A 16,635-nucleotide genomic window follows, 5' to 3' on the forward strand; every position below is an offset into this window, starting at 1 on the left:
GTGCATCTCACCTTCCATAGCTATAAAATGGTAACATTACTACCACACACTAGAGGTATTTGAGTTTGAATACACAATAATGGCTAATTCTAATGGGGAAAATGAATTACACCATGATTATTAGTGCAATAAAATGAATCACGGTATTAACTTGTAATAACTACTGGAATAATAAAATTCACACAGAAGGCTATAAATCATCAATCTGAACCGAAGCATCAAGGTCACTGTGACCTCTGACCTTTTCTCCTTCACCTCCTAATGCTGCCTTCTTTTCATATGGGAATTCCATTTCCCTCTGGCTCCTTTACAGGGTAAGTGTCCTGACCTTCCCACCTCTTGAGCTATCTTCCTGTTACTCACTTCACTTATCCTACGGACCAAGGTGGACTTACACTTTCCCTCAGCCTGATTAAACTTTAGACAGATTTCTTCCTGGCAATAGGTCCCTCATCTCCCTTTTTTAAAGAGAATCTGCTTTAGAAAACTTCTAATTGCAAAATCTTTCTCTGTCTCTTTGGAATGTATATCAATTTTAGTCTCTTTCCAGTTTTATGGGTCCTAGAGGGAATGTCTTTCTCAACCTGAGAGCTACCACTTTGAAATGTAATCACCGAACAAAACGGTGCCCCATCTCTCAGTCTCTGTGGAAGGGCAGGGGCCTAATCTCATGGGTGCCTAGCTCCAAGTTTTAACACCACTTCTTGTCAGGAAAATATAAGAAAGTGTACTTTTCTTTTGGGTAAAGCCCAGTAGCATACACAGGTGGCCTGCAACTCCCTCCACCCCTTGTCCCGGCTGTCTTGAGTTCAATCTCTCTCCCCTATTGTAATAGTTTTTTTTTAAGATTTTCTTTTTTCATTAATCTCTACATCCAACATGGGGTTCCAACCCACAACCCTGGCATAAGAGTAGCATGCTCAAGCCAGGGGGCTCTGTAATAGCTGTGAAGAAGGTCTTCCTCACCTATGTAGCTTTGTCCGGCACAATTTTTCTTTATCACTACATATTTCTCTCACTTCAAGGAAGAAAGGAGAGAAGGAGAGGCAAAAAAAAAATAATAATAATAAAATAAAAAAAGAAGAAGAAGAAGGAAGGACAGACCTGACAAATTATTTATTACTGTGATCCTTTCCTTAATCAAAGGATACTTTACTTTTCTAAAGATTTATCCATTTAGTTGAGAGTGAGAGGGCAAGCACAGAGGAAGAGAATCTTAAGCTGAGCCCAGTGTGGGGCTCAATCAACCCCGTGACCTGGACACCACCACTGGAGCCAAAACCAAGACTTGGTCACCCAACCGCCTGTGCCACCCCAGCACGCCGCAGGATACTTTAACTCCATCAGTTGTTCTCTTTCTTTAGGCTATTGATGATCCGTCTACAATTTCCTCTTTCCAAGCTTCCGTCCCACCATTTTCACTCCAATCAAACATATCTACTCTCAATTTCCTTTTCTGTTTATCTGTAATCTGCTTTCCCCTCCTCTCTTCCTGCCTAGGTCCTGCTGTCCTTTCAGGACCGAGCTTCTCCCGGCCTCCAAGAATACAAAACCTTTCTCAAAAACAAACTGGTGGTTGCCAGAAGGGAGGGCTGAGACTGGATGAGACTGAGAGGGATTAAGAAGTACAATCTTCCAGTTAGAAAATAAATGAAACACGGGGAAGTAATGCATAGCACAAGGAACATAGTCAACATGGTCAACAATATTGTAACAACTCTGTAGAGGGACAGATGATAACTACTTTTGTGGTTACCATTTCAAAATGTACATGAATATCACATCACTATGTTGTACAGCAGAAACAAATAAAACCATGGCAACTATTCTCCAATTAAACAAACAAACAAACAAACAAACAAACAAAAACGACTTTCTTTGGTACTCTTTCCCTTCTGTTTGAAGCTCATAAAAGCTACTTTCTTTCTTTCTTTTTTTTTTTTTTTCAGTAAAAATCACGTGGAATTTCATTGATTACTTCACTCTACACAACTCTCAAATGTGTATCTCCAACCCAGACCTCTAGAATTCCAGACTTGTATATTCAGGAACTACTTTCACGATACTTCCACGGAGATGGCCACAGAGACATCCCTCACTCAACATTCCCCAAACAGAAGTCTTCGTCTTCTTCTAAACACCACTCTACCTGATGACAACTCTTCCTACTAGTTGCTCAGGTAAAAAGGCCAGATTTATCTTTAATGTCCTTCTCCCACACCCACATTTAATCTGTCTGCACATCCCACGTGCTCCCCCTGTACTCAAATGTGTTTGAATCCAGTCACGTCTTACCATCTCCACCGCTGACTCCTCAGGGGAGACATCCTCCCCTCTCCTGGATTACTGAAATAGCCAAGGACCTGGTCTCCAGATTTTTTAAAAACCATCTGGCCCTCGTGTGAAGCCTATTTTTATATAGTAGCCAGAATGATCTTTTCCAAGTATTAAGCCATATCATGTCACCTTCCAACAGTTCCCCATTTCCCTCAGAAGAAACACTCCAGGCCTTAACATGGCTCAGACAACCAGACGTGACCTGCGCCCCTCCCTCCACGCGTCTCGAGACTCTGGCTCTGCCCAGCTACCCCTCTCCCGCCCGCGGCCCGGTTTACCCTTGTCCGGTACGGCGCCTCCTTAGCCTTGTTCACGCTGCTCCTGCTGCGTAAAACTCTCTTCCCTCGGGTGGTCGTCAGGGCTCACTCCCTCACCTTCCTCAAGCCTCTACTCAAATCTCACCTTTTCAAGAAAATTACTTTGACCCCTTACTTAATATTACAACTTGCCCTTTCACTCTCTCCATGTCTGACACAACCCATGTCACCTTTTTTAAAATCCCCTTACTCTCAAACGAACTCGACTCACAATGGGCTCTCCTGAGAACCGGAAAGGCCGAGGAGGACTTCTGTAAAAGTACAGTGTTTTGTAAATTCCAAATGCATCCTGCACACCAAAGCTGTGTGTGGCTATGGGATGCAAACACTCATTTTCCTGCTTGCATGCAAGACAGGTTAAAAAAGATGGCTAGGGGTGCAGAGTAAGAGGAAGGACAGAGTGAGAATGCCATTTCAGTGACCTAAGCACTGAGAAACGACATAACCACAAAAAGGTTGCAATCCCAACCACATCCTGAGAGACCAGAAAACCTGAAAATTGCAACATGAATTACAAATAAAAAGAGGAAAAAAACCCTAGTGTTTTTGAAACACAGGTGTTGATAAAGACTAATCCGGAAAATTCCATAGTGGCCCAAAGGTCCATATGGATATCTATTTTCCTTGCAACGTTTTCTTGCAAAGAGAAAACAAGTGTCCCTAGACAGATAATACTGAGTTATGTTGTTTCTTGAAGGAAAGATGTGTCTCTGATTTAAAGATCAGAATATAAAGCCATGAAACCATGAGATATGAGAAAATGTTTAGGTTTGTAATTTTGGTTTTTCAAAAGGCCAGAATTTAGGGATTTTGTTTGCTTTGATTAATGTCTTTTTTGCAAAGATAATATACTCATAAAAATAATAGCCATGTACTCATACCCTTTAGTGTTTCCTGTTTTCATGTTCAACAATCAAATATCAAAACTTTCCATGAGCCCCAAAAATTAACTACAAGAAAAACACTGTCTTAACAATGAAGTTTACATTCTAAATGACCGCATCTTAGGTACTACAAGTCAATCATCCCAACGAAAACAGATTTCCAAACTGAGATATATCAAGTTATCAAAATCAGATTACTTACTCATATTAGAAAGCACCAACATTTAAAATAGATGAAATGTGAGGCCATTATTAAGATAGACTAATAATTTCAAAAACATAATCAATGTCTTAGGCACAATAATTCAACCTTCATAACATAAAAAAATTATTCCATTTTGACATTTAATGTTTCAAGGAAAATGCTTCATTTGAACTTTATTCTCCTTCCTTATTTTGATTTTTAAATATAACTTTTGAATTTTATAAATATCAAAATAAAAGTTATACAGTCTTAAAATATCTTTTTAATGAGGCTAAAGAGAACAAAGAAACCATGTAAAATAAATTCTCTGCGGCGTTTCCTTGTGGTGGTCTCGAGCGTCACCGCGTGCATCCTCCTCACTGTGGCACGCAACAGCATGGACAAGCCGTAATTATTTCCGGATGGAATTATTTTTAAAGCATAACTTCATGCAAACTTTTTACTTACACATTCTGTGGCTGTGACTATTAGTGAGCTTGAGATGACAGATTTTCCTCCATTAAAGCTCACTGAAACATCAAGAGTTCTGAAAGAAAATGAAAAAAAAAAACGTAATTAAAGACACATTAAAAACCAGAGGATTGTGGGAGATTTTTATTTCCTTCTATGCTTCAGACCATCGAGAAACTCTACTTTTGATCAGTTGTGCCAGCGCCTTCCTTTCCTGCATCGAGTCCTTACTTAGTAGCCAGAAGCAAACACCTTAGATGATCTAATTGTTCCTGAAGAAGTATTAACGTAAGTAGGAACTTAAAAAAATTCCTTAAGAGAAATGCTGAGACTGTTTTCACAAAAACCTAAAAAGAAGAAGAGGAAAAAAAGAAAAAAAAAACAAAAAACCTTACATCTTATTTAGGTTCCTTTACCAATCTTCAGATATTACTATCATTGTACGATTATTATGAACAAAAAAATAGGAAATAAAAAAAAAAACCATTCAAGGGTAAAATATAGAGAAAGTAATACTATAAGAGAACTAAAGTGAAGAAAAAAGATAATTCAATTTACTTGTAGGTATTTTGTGGAGGGTCCCGGGACATCAAAATGTCTTGACAAAGGTAGAAGAAAGGATGATTTTTTTTCACGGCTAAGAATCATCAGAGTTAGAATATTGCTCTTAGTTTTGAAGTATGATTTTGAATTAAAAGACAGTAATAATTAAATTTCATTAATTCAGATTCTAGTAATTATTTGGGATCACTCAGTCAGGGGTTGGTAACTTTTTAAAATTTTTTTATTTTTATTTTCTCAGAGAGAAAAAAAGAGAGAGAACAAGTGCTCACAAAGCTTTGGAGGGAGAGGGAGAGAGAAAGAATCTTAAGCAGTCTCCATGCCCAGCGCAGAGCCCAGTGCAGGGCTTGATATCGGGACCCTGATATCATGACCGGAGCTGAAACCAAGAGTCTGGATGCTTAACCCACCGAGCGATCCGAGCACCCCTGGTAACTTTTTTACTAAATATCTCTAACAAGGAAAAAAAAACGCTCTAACAGCGTTTTCCCCTCAAAAGAGAGGGGAAAATAAGAGAAGACTTTTAAATATTAAGGAAACCGCCCTTTTCCAAAATAGTTTACATGGTATATTATCCTATAATAATCAGTGTGCCAACATTTCAAAGCTGCACACCCATTAAAGCAGAAAGTGGTAGGTAACATTCTGGTAATCCGGCTTCTATACAGGGCCATACTCCCATTCTCATAAAACATTCTGAATTCTAAGAATTAAGAGCTAAAATCGACAACTGTTTTTTTAAAGATTTTATTTATTTATTTGACAGAGCGAGATCACAAGTAGGCAGAGAGGCAGGCAGGCAGAGAGGGGGAAGCAGGCTCCCTGCTGAGCAGAGAGCCCAATGCAGGGCTTGATCCCAGGACTCTGGGATCATGACCTGAGCAGAAGGTAGAGGCTTAACCCACTGAGCCACCCAGGTGCCCTAAAAACTACAACTATTACTGAAATTATAAACTAGTAAAATTTTGTTATATTTAGAAGATTTCTTCTCTATCCCTTGAATTGAAAGCCAAATGCTACTAGTTGCAGAGAGTTATGATAAAAGAGAAACAATCTTCAGCCACCAGTAAAATTTTCGATTATGATGCCAGGGAGGGGAGACAAGACATATTATTTAGTCCCCGCTCCGTGCCAAAGACCCCCCTCGGCATTTCATGGACATTATCTCCTTTAGTCCTCACAAGAGCCCTTAACGTAGGAGGTCGTTCCACAGTTGTGCAGATGGGGTACAGAGAACCCAGAAATGCTAACTGCTTTGCCTAAAGTGGTAAAGCTAGGTAGGGTTCTGAGTAATCTTGAAGTCTCCCCATCAGACCACACAGGCTTATTGAAATCAAAATCTGTATGTGTTTTTTACTCAATGTTATATTTAGTTTGGGGTCATACAGGAACAGAGCCATCAGGAAAGATACTCCTAGCAAACTTGGAGCTGAACTTTTCTTCAAGATTCAGGAATACTCCTATTAAAAATAGGTCTTATAAATTATTCCCTCCAAAATGTTTTGTTTAAAAAAACAAAAAAAAGTTCAGCTATCTCCAGAAATGAATGAAAACTTAAGATGTTTACATCAACTGTTTGAACTTTTGAACTACTTTCCCACAGAATGCCAAGCGGCTTATTTAAGAAAGGAAACTGCAACCCAATTGCTTATTCTGCAGAAATGAGTGCCTTGGTTTGTTTCTTTCTTTTTGAAGATGAAGCATAGTTGAATCCAAAAATAATCTCCTGGTTTCCAATTCCTCTATTCTAAAACAAGTACCAGAAAGCATATCACATGGTAGGCATGGTTTTAGTTTGGGGGAAGATGATCTAAGTCACAATAATATACGATTGTTGCAAATAAATTACTGATTCAATTTTTATGAGTTCAGTAGATAAGACTGAAGTTGTTGATAATTTGGTGCTTAGAATTCACCAGAAATAAAGCCATTCTCTAATTAATGAAGGGAACATTAAACATTCTAATGCTCCTAGATGGAGAAAAAGGAAAAAAAAAATGTTCATGCTTATCCAAATGGAATAAGAACAGAAGGTCCTCCTACAACAAATTCACCCCTTCCCCTAGCAGAGATACATGCTGATGAGACCTTGTAGGCAACCGAAACAACTGTGCACTATCCCCAGATCTCAGTAAACGCGGTTAGTGTCACAAAACTGAGTCAAGTCTCCACAGATACGGAAAGCCCCAGATGATTCTTCTGACATGAGGCCTCAACCAAAACAAGGTGGCCTTCCCCTTCTTGAGAGCTGACCATGGTCATCGACATCAGCACTGACAATGACGGGGTCTACTGAGTCCCTACGACGAGCCCCCCACGCCGCGCTCATCTTCTCCTGCAACCTGCACAGGGACCCACGGAGCTGGGCAGCAGCGTCTCCTCCACTTTCCAAGGGAGGAAACCCAGACTTGCAAAGGTACCCGCCCCATCATCGAACTTCTCTGACTCTGTAGTCAAAGTGCATTTACTTCTACCCCAAACGTCCTTAATCCCTGATCAGTACATGAGAGTCTTACATTGAAATTTCTCTCATGGGTCACAGTGAAGTAACCGTCCCCCAGGTTTTTACCATATTCATACGTCGCTCATGGTTAACCAGAATGGCATTTACTAGATACTAAGAGAACATGAAAAATACACTACTAAAATTAGTTCTGCCTTTAAATGTTGTTGTTTCTTTAGAAAAACATTTTTAAAATAATTTAAATTTAGGAAACTGGCAATGCCAATGAAAGCTACCTTTGCCTAAAGTTACGCCACTCTTTTGCCGGCACACAGATTGGTAAATCCATCCTACCCTCTGATCCAAACCTAATACCCTGACCTTTCGTTATCCCCAAATTCCAATATACGTAATGTTTCCCGTCAGATTTCACGTCAGTTCTGTTAGTACCTATGGACTGCTCATTCCTACGGAACCCCTACTTCTGGTTAGTGTATTACTAACAGTAGAACCCATCTTGGTTTTATTTAATTCCATAGAGAAGTGAGAAGTGTGGGGGGAGTTCGTTTTTATCTATCCTAAGAATCAATTAAAATCTGGCCCGGGACTTAAGGACTTAGGAGTCCTGGGTTTGAAGCCTAGTGACTACACTCAGCCTTGCGTCCCTCCATCTGTAAAATGGGTATACTTGAACCTATTTCAGAGTTGTTTGGGGGAGGAGAGCGTGATAAAATAATAAATGTAAAATACTTAACACAGTGGCTGGAACACAGCAGTATTCCCAAATTACTGTCACACCTGATTATTTTTCTAACAGATTATTTAAAATAACAAGGTGCTTTTCACATAAAATCTTTGAGACCCAAACTAAAAAAGACATAGATAATATAGAAGAATACAGAGCAGCAATAAAATACTTACCTAACACTTTTTTGCTTAAAGAACTTCTATTCTATTTACTGCTAAAATACAGAGAGAGACACTGTTCGACAGCTGCCCTGTGTATAAACATCATGCAGGCTGGTGTAGAGAAATTTTTCAATTTCCTCCCTGTTACAAAACATCATCTGATTAAACCCAACATCATAGGTTGTGTGCTTAAACCTCAAACTGCACTCTAAATTAGTTTATAAATGTTTGTCAGTAAAATCATTGGATCACTCAATCATTCTATTGTAAGTGAATTAAACAACTATTTGTAAATTGCCTCCAACACACCAAGCTAAGATGTGCGGGTAACAAAGCTGCAGTAACACATAAAACACAGCACTAAACTGTAATGAAAGGGAGCCACATAAACAATTATTAACAGAGTGTGTTCCTACTAAAACAGGAAGAAGCACAGGACTCCTACAGGACCCAGCGGTGGGAGACACTACTCCTCGGCTTTGCTGTGGGGTCATCAACCAAGGTTTCCCGCAGGGAGTCACTCAAAGACGCATCCTAAGGAATGATCAGGAGATGACGAGGGAAAGCGATGAGAAAGGGATCCAAGGGGGAGGAGCGCTACTTGACGGGCTGGAAGCCAGAACAGCACAGAACAGTCAGGGAACTAAAACCATTCAACATGGCGGCGGCAACGAGTGGGCGACTCAGAATACACGGCCTGCGTGGGGAAGGACTCTGATAAACCCAGAAGGCCATCGTTTAGACACTTGGAATCCGTCTTCAGAGTTTTTAAATAATGTAGAAATACGGTCAGAACTGTGTTTTACAAATACCATTCTTCTTACAGAGCAGGGCATGGATTGGAAGAGTAAATTCTACAGTCGAAAGACCAATTACAAATATCTTGGTGTATTTCAGGTAAGAACTAAAGTCAAATTGCATTGAAATAGTGGCACTAAGGGTGGTGTGAAAATGAAAATTGGGAGTTATAGAGGAGTTAGAATAAAAACAACTAGACATTCATTGGATGTACAAGGTAAGGAGGAAAGAAATCATTCAAGATGACCAGAGTTTCTACCTTGCTGTGAGGTGGTATGCGCAGGAAACACAGGAGATGGAGAGTTTGAAGAGAAGTACATACTTTTATCTTGGGAACTTCAAGTCGAATGTGCGCATGAAAAATCCAGGTGAGTCAGCAGACAACTGGATAGTGGACCTTTGGATAGTGGGTTTAGAGTTAAGGAAAAGATCTTGTCTGGACATCTGGAGCTCCTCATCAAGAAAAGGAAGCCTTAAAGAAGATGCACTTATGGTCAGGCATCTCACCATAATGATAACTGAGTTAATGGATAATTGAGTTAAGAAGAGGAGCCTGAGAAGAAACAGCCAGGGAGGTGAGAATACAAATCATGAAAGACAAAGGAAAACTTCTGAGACAGGACTGGCCCGCGGTCCTTAATGCCGGGGCGGTCAGGGCAGAGAAGAAGGCTGAGAACTGACAACTTCCCACATTGTTTTCTGTAAACTGGTTCTACATCATTTAGAATTGCTTACAAATATCTTAATCCAATCTTTGTTCCATTCTTGGAATATTTTTTCAAAGTAGAAGGATAGGGGCACCTGGCTGGCCCAGTTTCTAGAGCACACGACTCTTGATCTCAGGGTCCTGAGTTCAAGCCCCACATTGGGTCAGAAGAAACCTCAACCACTTACCATAACAAAAAGACTGCTTTACGTGCATTTTAATGTCACTGATACTCCACAGTGATAAAACTAAATTCATCCCACATGAAAAATTATTAAATAGTATTGTGATACATAATTAAGTAAATAAAACTCGGTAAATCCTAATGGTCACAGAGAGTTTATTTAATGTTTAAAGATGCAGGAGAGTTCCAAAACAGAATAGCTCAGTGCCAGATGTCAGAGCTACTCTGAACTAAGAAATTCCATACACTGTGAAATACGGTTGACGTTTCAATCCACAGTTGCCTACCGGCAAAGCATTCACTTACTGCTGACTTTATGCAAAGCCAACAAAAGAGTGCCATTTTATGATCCATTAACAAAGATGAAAAAATTAAATAAAATTGTGAAAGACATTTGCTAGAAGCAATAAATAATCTACCTCCAATTTGCACATACTGAAAATCCAGCTGGCAAATAGCCAAAATGTTATTAGAACTGCGGTGACTCCAGGTATTTTGAAATCGAGAGCTCCATTAAATAGTCCACAGACCTTTGTAAAAGTTACTTTTAAGTCTTCATATTTGTGAATAGTTTAAAGATTCTATTTCTAGTGATGGGTGTATATGGAAATTAGTGTTTTGTCTAAGGATATTTCCTTTAAAACAGTTAAAGGATTCCTGAATAAAATAATTTTTGAGATATTTCAATAAATGTGTAAACTAATATATGAAGACTGCCAGATTTCAGAAGGAAAAAAAGCTATATTCAGAGATGTGCCATACATCATGCCTAAAGTTATAATTTTTTTCAGTATTACATTGAAAATAACCCCTTTTAGCTGTTTTTGTATATATATATATATATATATATATATTTTAATTTTATTTATTTATTTGAGAGCATGAAAGGGGAGAAGCAGACCCTTGCAGAGCTGGGAGCCTGATGTGGGTCTAGATCTTGGGACTCTAGGATCATGACCTGAGCCAAAGGCAGTGGTAAGCAACTGGGCAATCCAGGTGCCCCCTGTTTTTGTATATTTTAATAAAATAATGAAAATATACTTGGGAATAATCACTCAATTTTTAGTGCCTTTCATCCAAAAATCCCAAATGTCTTAGTAATAGCAAAAAACAATTGGTAGTATTTAGGAGCACTCCATAAGAGGATTTAAATACATTTTTAAGGACATCCTCTATCTCATCGTGCGTCTGTCCCTCTCTGAACACTCCTGGCCACTTAAACGCTGAATAACCCTGTTGGAAAGATGGTCCTAACACGGAGCTGCACGGCGCTTCCCTGTGCCTTCCGCGACGTCCTCCTTCCCTTGGGACAGGGAAGACTCGGTCAGGTCCGTCGCGCACATGACAGAGCTGACGTTTGAAGACAGCGGATGTGTCACACCTGAACCATATCATTTTCAGTAGTTTAAGTTTCGCCCTATTTAACATTTCCACATTGGCAACATCTTTTTGGCCATCACTCCATGTGTTCAAATTCATGGTTGTTCCTCTTAGACAATTTCCAAAACTAAATATAATACTTAGGACGGAGATGCAAAACAGCTTAGGTGAACCGATCACATTTATGGGTCTAATCAGAAAGCAACAGGGGCATCTGGGTGGCTCAGTCATTTGAGCTTTCAGCTCAGGGTCCTGGGATCGAGCCCCGAATCCAGTTCCCTGCTCCGTGGGAAACCCACTTCTCCTTTTTCCTCACCCCCCAGCTTGTGCTCTCTCTGTCAAATAAATAAATAAAATCCTTAAAAAGAATAAAGAAAGAAAGCAATATACCACATGAAAGAAAAGATAATGGTTCTAACACGGGGGTAGGGGTAGAGAAATAAAGAAACAGAGAGTCCTCAGCCTTACTAAGGTTGAGATCACATTAGCTCTCACTAAGATTCTGATGTTTACATTCGGAGTAAAGATATACCTAATATCCTAGTATCCATGACAAAAATAAATAAATCAAGTCTCATTCCTCATTAGGAACAGAAGAGTGAATAAGGTGTTGTTTTACCCCCTGCTACGAAAATAATGGTATTAGGGATTGTATGCACATCCATATATAGTTACATTTTTTTAAAAGAAGTGTTCATGTGGGAAGCTGGGCAAAAGGCAGAAAATTTGTCTAACCGAGAAAGACAAGTGGACTGAATCAATTTTATTCCAGGCAAAATAATTGTACTGAAAAAAACAACAACATTGAAGAAAATAACAAGATCCTATTACCATGTCGGGCTCTAACCCCGAGTCTGCCGCACCATTCATTTGGATGATCCTTCAATATCACATGCTTGAAATTTTCCACATACACTAATGTCCCACCACTTCTTACTAAAACACTCTGTCAAGTGTCTTCCCACACTGCCTCTTAAGAGAACTAATACTATCAGTTTCATCTGATTTAGATATTTATTTCATATTTGCCAGAAGATTCTGGCCAATGTTTTTGAAAGCACATTTAACTATACCATATGCCTCCTTAAATCATCTCTATCAAACAAGCTGTAGGATAAGGCTCCGGTTCATTCTGTTCTGTTTTTCTTTCTTCACAATGTGTTTATGTATATTTACCCAATTTGCTCTGTTCTTCTTGCCAAATTACAGGTTTGAGATCTCAGCTATTGCAGAGCAGCTGTGCTATTGTCGACGTCTCACTCCACAAGGGTCGGAGGAGGAGCCCGTCCTGCAAGGACAGGGACACGTGCACGGTACGCCAGGAGGCAGAAGCCCTGCGGGGGAAGGACTCAAGGCACTTCACAGCGTCCTTCCTATTCAAACTGGAGACGTTTTGGTACAAAGGAGCCACTGGTAGAAATAAACTTCCCAACAATCCCCAGATTTTTCTTGGTGAGCTCATCTGTTTCATCATGTGACACTTTAAAATTAAATTGTGTCCAGTGAAAGAAATACAAAAGAACAACCTCATGACTAGCACCTTTACATTCCTCCTGTTTAAGTACTAAGAATGCATCCATCTCAGAGGCGCCGGGGTGGCTCAGTCAGTTAGGCGTCTACCTGGGGCTCAGGTCATGACCTCAGGGTCCTCTGATCGAAGCCCCCCCCCCGTGGGCTCCCTGCTCAGCGGGAGTGTCTGCTTCTCCCTCTCCCCGCTGCTGCTCCCTCCTCCTGCCCCCTCCCACCGGCCATGCTTGATCTCTCCCACTCTCCCTTCTGCTCATTCTCTCTCTCTTTCAAATAAATAAAATTGCTAAAAAAAAAAAAAAAAAAAAAAGAATCCATCTCCATCTGGATATCTGTAACAAATAAAGAAATCTGATAAACAGAGATCTCTCTCAAAGAAAATACTTCAAAGACCCATTTCAAGAATGCTGACCGATGACATACCTGGGTAAGATGTGCCCAGATCCCTTTAACCTTTGTTTACTTCACAGGATCAATTTCCAAATGCAAACCTGTGGTCCTAGCTCCGCTGCTATATTCTCTGTCCCCGTCTCCCCCAAGTAAAGCAACTTCCCATGAACTCTCTTACTAACTGAAATTCACAAGCCTTTAGGTTTGAAAAAGAAAAATCCTCAAACCAAATGGAATTCAGGAAGTAACATAAAGATGAGAAGGGAACTGATAGAGCGGGCTAATGAGATGAGGCACGTCCACGGATCCCGCTCTGAGACTGTGCAGCTGGCTCTGAGGCTGCCTATGTAGGGTTACTGCACCGGGGTGTTGTTAATTATTTAAGGGAGAGAACAGGGGGAACCATCACCACATCTGTCACCCTCACACAGGAAAAACCCTCATTCATTGTTGGGCCAGATGTGTTTATTTGAAACATAGACTAACTAGCTACTTAATGGGTTTGAATCCTTAGCCAAAAGCTAATTAGGCAAACATATTAAGCATCAGTCACCTTACAAGGCTAAACTGTTTCCATTGTGTTGATTTTAATCCAATCTCATAAGAGAGCTCATCACCTACGAAAGTATCTGAAGAAAACTCAAGGCAAAGGAAAGGTCCAAATTACTTGCAACATACTTAGAAGAACAACAATGATGTCCCCAGATGCTGAATACATGAACAAATAAAATCTTTTCATGCTTTGCCTCAGTGGTATCATGTACTTGATACCAAAAAAAAAACAAAAAAACAAAAAAACAAAAAAAAACAAACAAACAACAACAACAAAGAAAGACCAAAAATAATTATTTTAGATTTCCTTCCCCCCAAATTCTCAGTTTGCTTGTAGGTGAAACAGTAATGTCCAAAGCCAAACAAATGATGACTTCTCGTGCCTCATGTTTATTACGCTCTATTTAATTTTGTAAAATGACATCTCCTGGGTTTTTAGCCAATCTACAAGTACTGAAGAATACCAGCACTTTCTACAGTCGTCTCCTCAAAACAGGAGTGCTCAGGGCAAAGTCTGTGGAGAACAAATTCAATGTCTGGGACAGAGCAGGCATATTGCATTTTATAACTGCTCTGGAGAAGAAAGTAAACTGTCTTCCTAATCCAATCACTGTTATTAAAATGCCAAGATAGTTTGCTCTTCTCTTAAATGGCACGCCACCCCAAAAAGATTCTGGTCATTCTTCTTTTACCTGATGTAAGCCCCTGCCCCTACCCACAGCAAAAGTAAAATATACAAAGTTCGTTATACAAATATACAAAGAATACAAGGTATTCTTTTTGCTTTTATGTAACCAGTAATTCAAAATATTTGAGAAAAAATGCATACATCCTCTCATCTAATAAACATCTGTGGATCTGTTCTGTGTCAAGCATCGTGTTGGTGTTACAGACAGAACAAAAACAACAAAATTTAACGTATCAGGAAGGGAGACTCAAGAACAAACAAATAAATGCCTGGGAGAAAAAATTACCCCTGAAAGACATGAAGAGGGAGCTCAAAACTTAAGAGGAAGAAGACTGTATTGATTAAAGAGGGTGACCAGGAAGCATTCCCGAGGAGGTGACACTGAACAAGGCTTGAAGCGGCGGGTTCCAGTGAACGAGAAGGAAACTTCAAGCAGAGGAACAGTGAGTGGAAACGTGTCGCCGTGGCTAAGGAACAGCAGAGAGACCAGCGTGCCCATACGGAAGGGGCAAAGGAAGCTGGAAGAAAGGGGCCCAGATCCTATAGAACCTTGTAGAACACTGCAGTGTCAGAGTTTTCACTCTGAGTGGAAAATATCGAGGATTTGGAGTGCAGGACGACATAAATGACCGGCCTTAACAGGACCGTTCCTGCTGAGGACTGAAGCAGAGAAAACCAAGAGAAGCTAACGAACTTTGTATATTTTACTTTCCTCTACTCTACATGCAAGATCAATACAGAGTAATCCTCTGACTTACTTAGTATCCTAAACATCTTGTATCCCCTACTGCTGGGCTAGGGAACATCTGAACTGTCTCCAATCATTCCTTCACAAAAAAAAGGGGGAAAAAATCACAAAGAGAAAAACTAAATTATTAGTGAAATTACCTGCGTTTGGGTGCTTTAAATAAAAGTTCTTCTTCCAAACTAAATATCCTTATTTTAACCAGCTACCATTATGGTTTATAACCACACCAAAGATCACGAGAAAACAGACATTAACAGGACCTGGATACAAATTAAAGCTCAAATATTTTCTAGTCCCAGGTATGCCTTATTGAGCCATGTTCCTCCTGCTCTTTTATATTGATATTTAAATACCATAGGGGGTGGCTGGGTGGCTCAGTTGTTAAGCATCTGCCTTCGGCTCGGGTCATGATCCCAGGGTCCTGGGATGGAGCCCCACATCGGGCTCTCTGCTCCGCGAGAGGCCTGCTTCTCCCCCTCCCCCTCCCTCTGCTGTGTTCCCTCTCTGTCAAATAAATAAATAAAATCTTTTTAAAAAGTAATATAAATAAATAAGTAAATATCATAGGAATTAATCAAAATCTCACTTTGGAACGTGCACGTGTGTGTGTATGTGCGTATGTACACGTGTAAACGTATTATTCTATGAAGTTTGAAATAATGATTGCAGCTCAGATTAGTTAAAGGCTCTAGCAATAGTTCTCACACCCATCCAGATAACTATTTATAGGGCATTTTAATCAGTATTTAAGAAACAAAATAAAGCAGACATTAGCATTTTTAACCTACTAAGCGTATATTATGTATAGTTATAGTAGTTCAGAGCAGTTTGCCTAGAGCTTACTGTTTCATGTTCACTCTGTACATAAAAAAAAAGAGGCAGTAAAGTAATTAATGTATATTTATCACCATTTCCTAATAATTCATAGCCTAACATGTTTTTTCAATGTTTTTAAGGAAGTACTTACTCTCCCACTTTATTCAGGGCAGGTGCAGGACAAAGCATAGAATTAAGGTCCACACTTACTGGATTAACACCTAGAAAATAAAATGCCACTGAATTCATACAGAGCTCTATGTATCTCACACAGTTTCATTAATACTATGAAAAATCTAACTGCAATCAGGTCAACGGTGAAACATTAAATACATTAGCATAAAAAAGAACAGATTCTCATCTATAAAGAGAAGGAAAAAAAAAATGAAAAAATAGAGGTCATAAGCCTCCTCGATATACAGTATTGGCAAATTATAAGTGATGGCTTTTATTAGACTAAATTCACAAATATTTGTAGAGACTATAAAATTATCATCTTCTCCATTTCCACTTTTCAAATATCTTAGACTTTGAAGGATAAATGATACATATTTTTAAGAAGCAGAATTTAAAAACAATGAGACAAGATGAATATCCAAGAAAGACTGAATTTATTTCAGTTTAATAAGATAGCTGGATATTACAATAAATAAATAAATTTCATAAAACTAAATGCTTAAATTGCCCTAATAATTTTAATAACATATGGGGGGGAAATCTGACCTATAAATATTCAGAAA

General features: G+C 39.3%; 1 protein-coding gene across 1 annotated transcript in view; it reads right to left on the reverse strand.

Annotated features, from left to right (window-relative positions):
- The window catches only part of ANTXR2 (ANTXR cell adhesion molecule 2), a 146,338-nt gene that overhangs the window by 87,383 nt on the left and 42,320 nt on the right, over nt 1–16,635 (reverse strand). The window contains exons 10-11 of the mRNA XM_059385749.1: nt 16,047–16,116; nt 4,191–4,269 (exon numbers count right to left, since the gene is read on the reverse strand). Of these exons, the coding sequence (XP_059241732.1) occupies nt 4,191–4,269; nt 16,047–16,116 (149 nt within the window). The remainder of the gene's footprint in view (nt 1–4,190; nt 4,270–16,046; nt 16,117–16,635) is intronic.

This window comes from Mustela nigripes, chromosome 1 (assembly GCF_022355385.1).
Source record: "Mustela nigripes isolate SB6536 chromosome 1, MUSNIG.SB6536, whole genome shotgun sequence".
NCBI classification, from domain to species: domain Eukaryota; kingdom Metazoa; phylum Chordata; class Mammalia; order Carnivora; family Mustelidae; genus Mustela; species Mustela nigripes.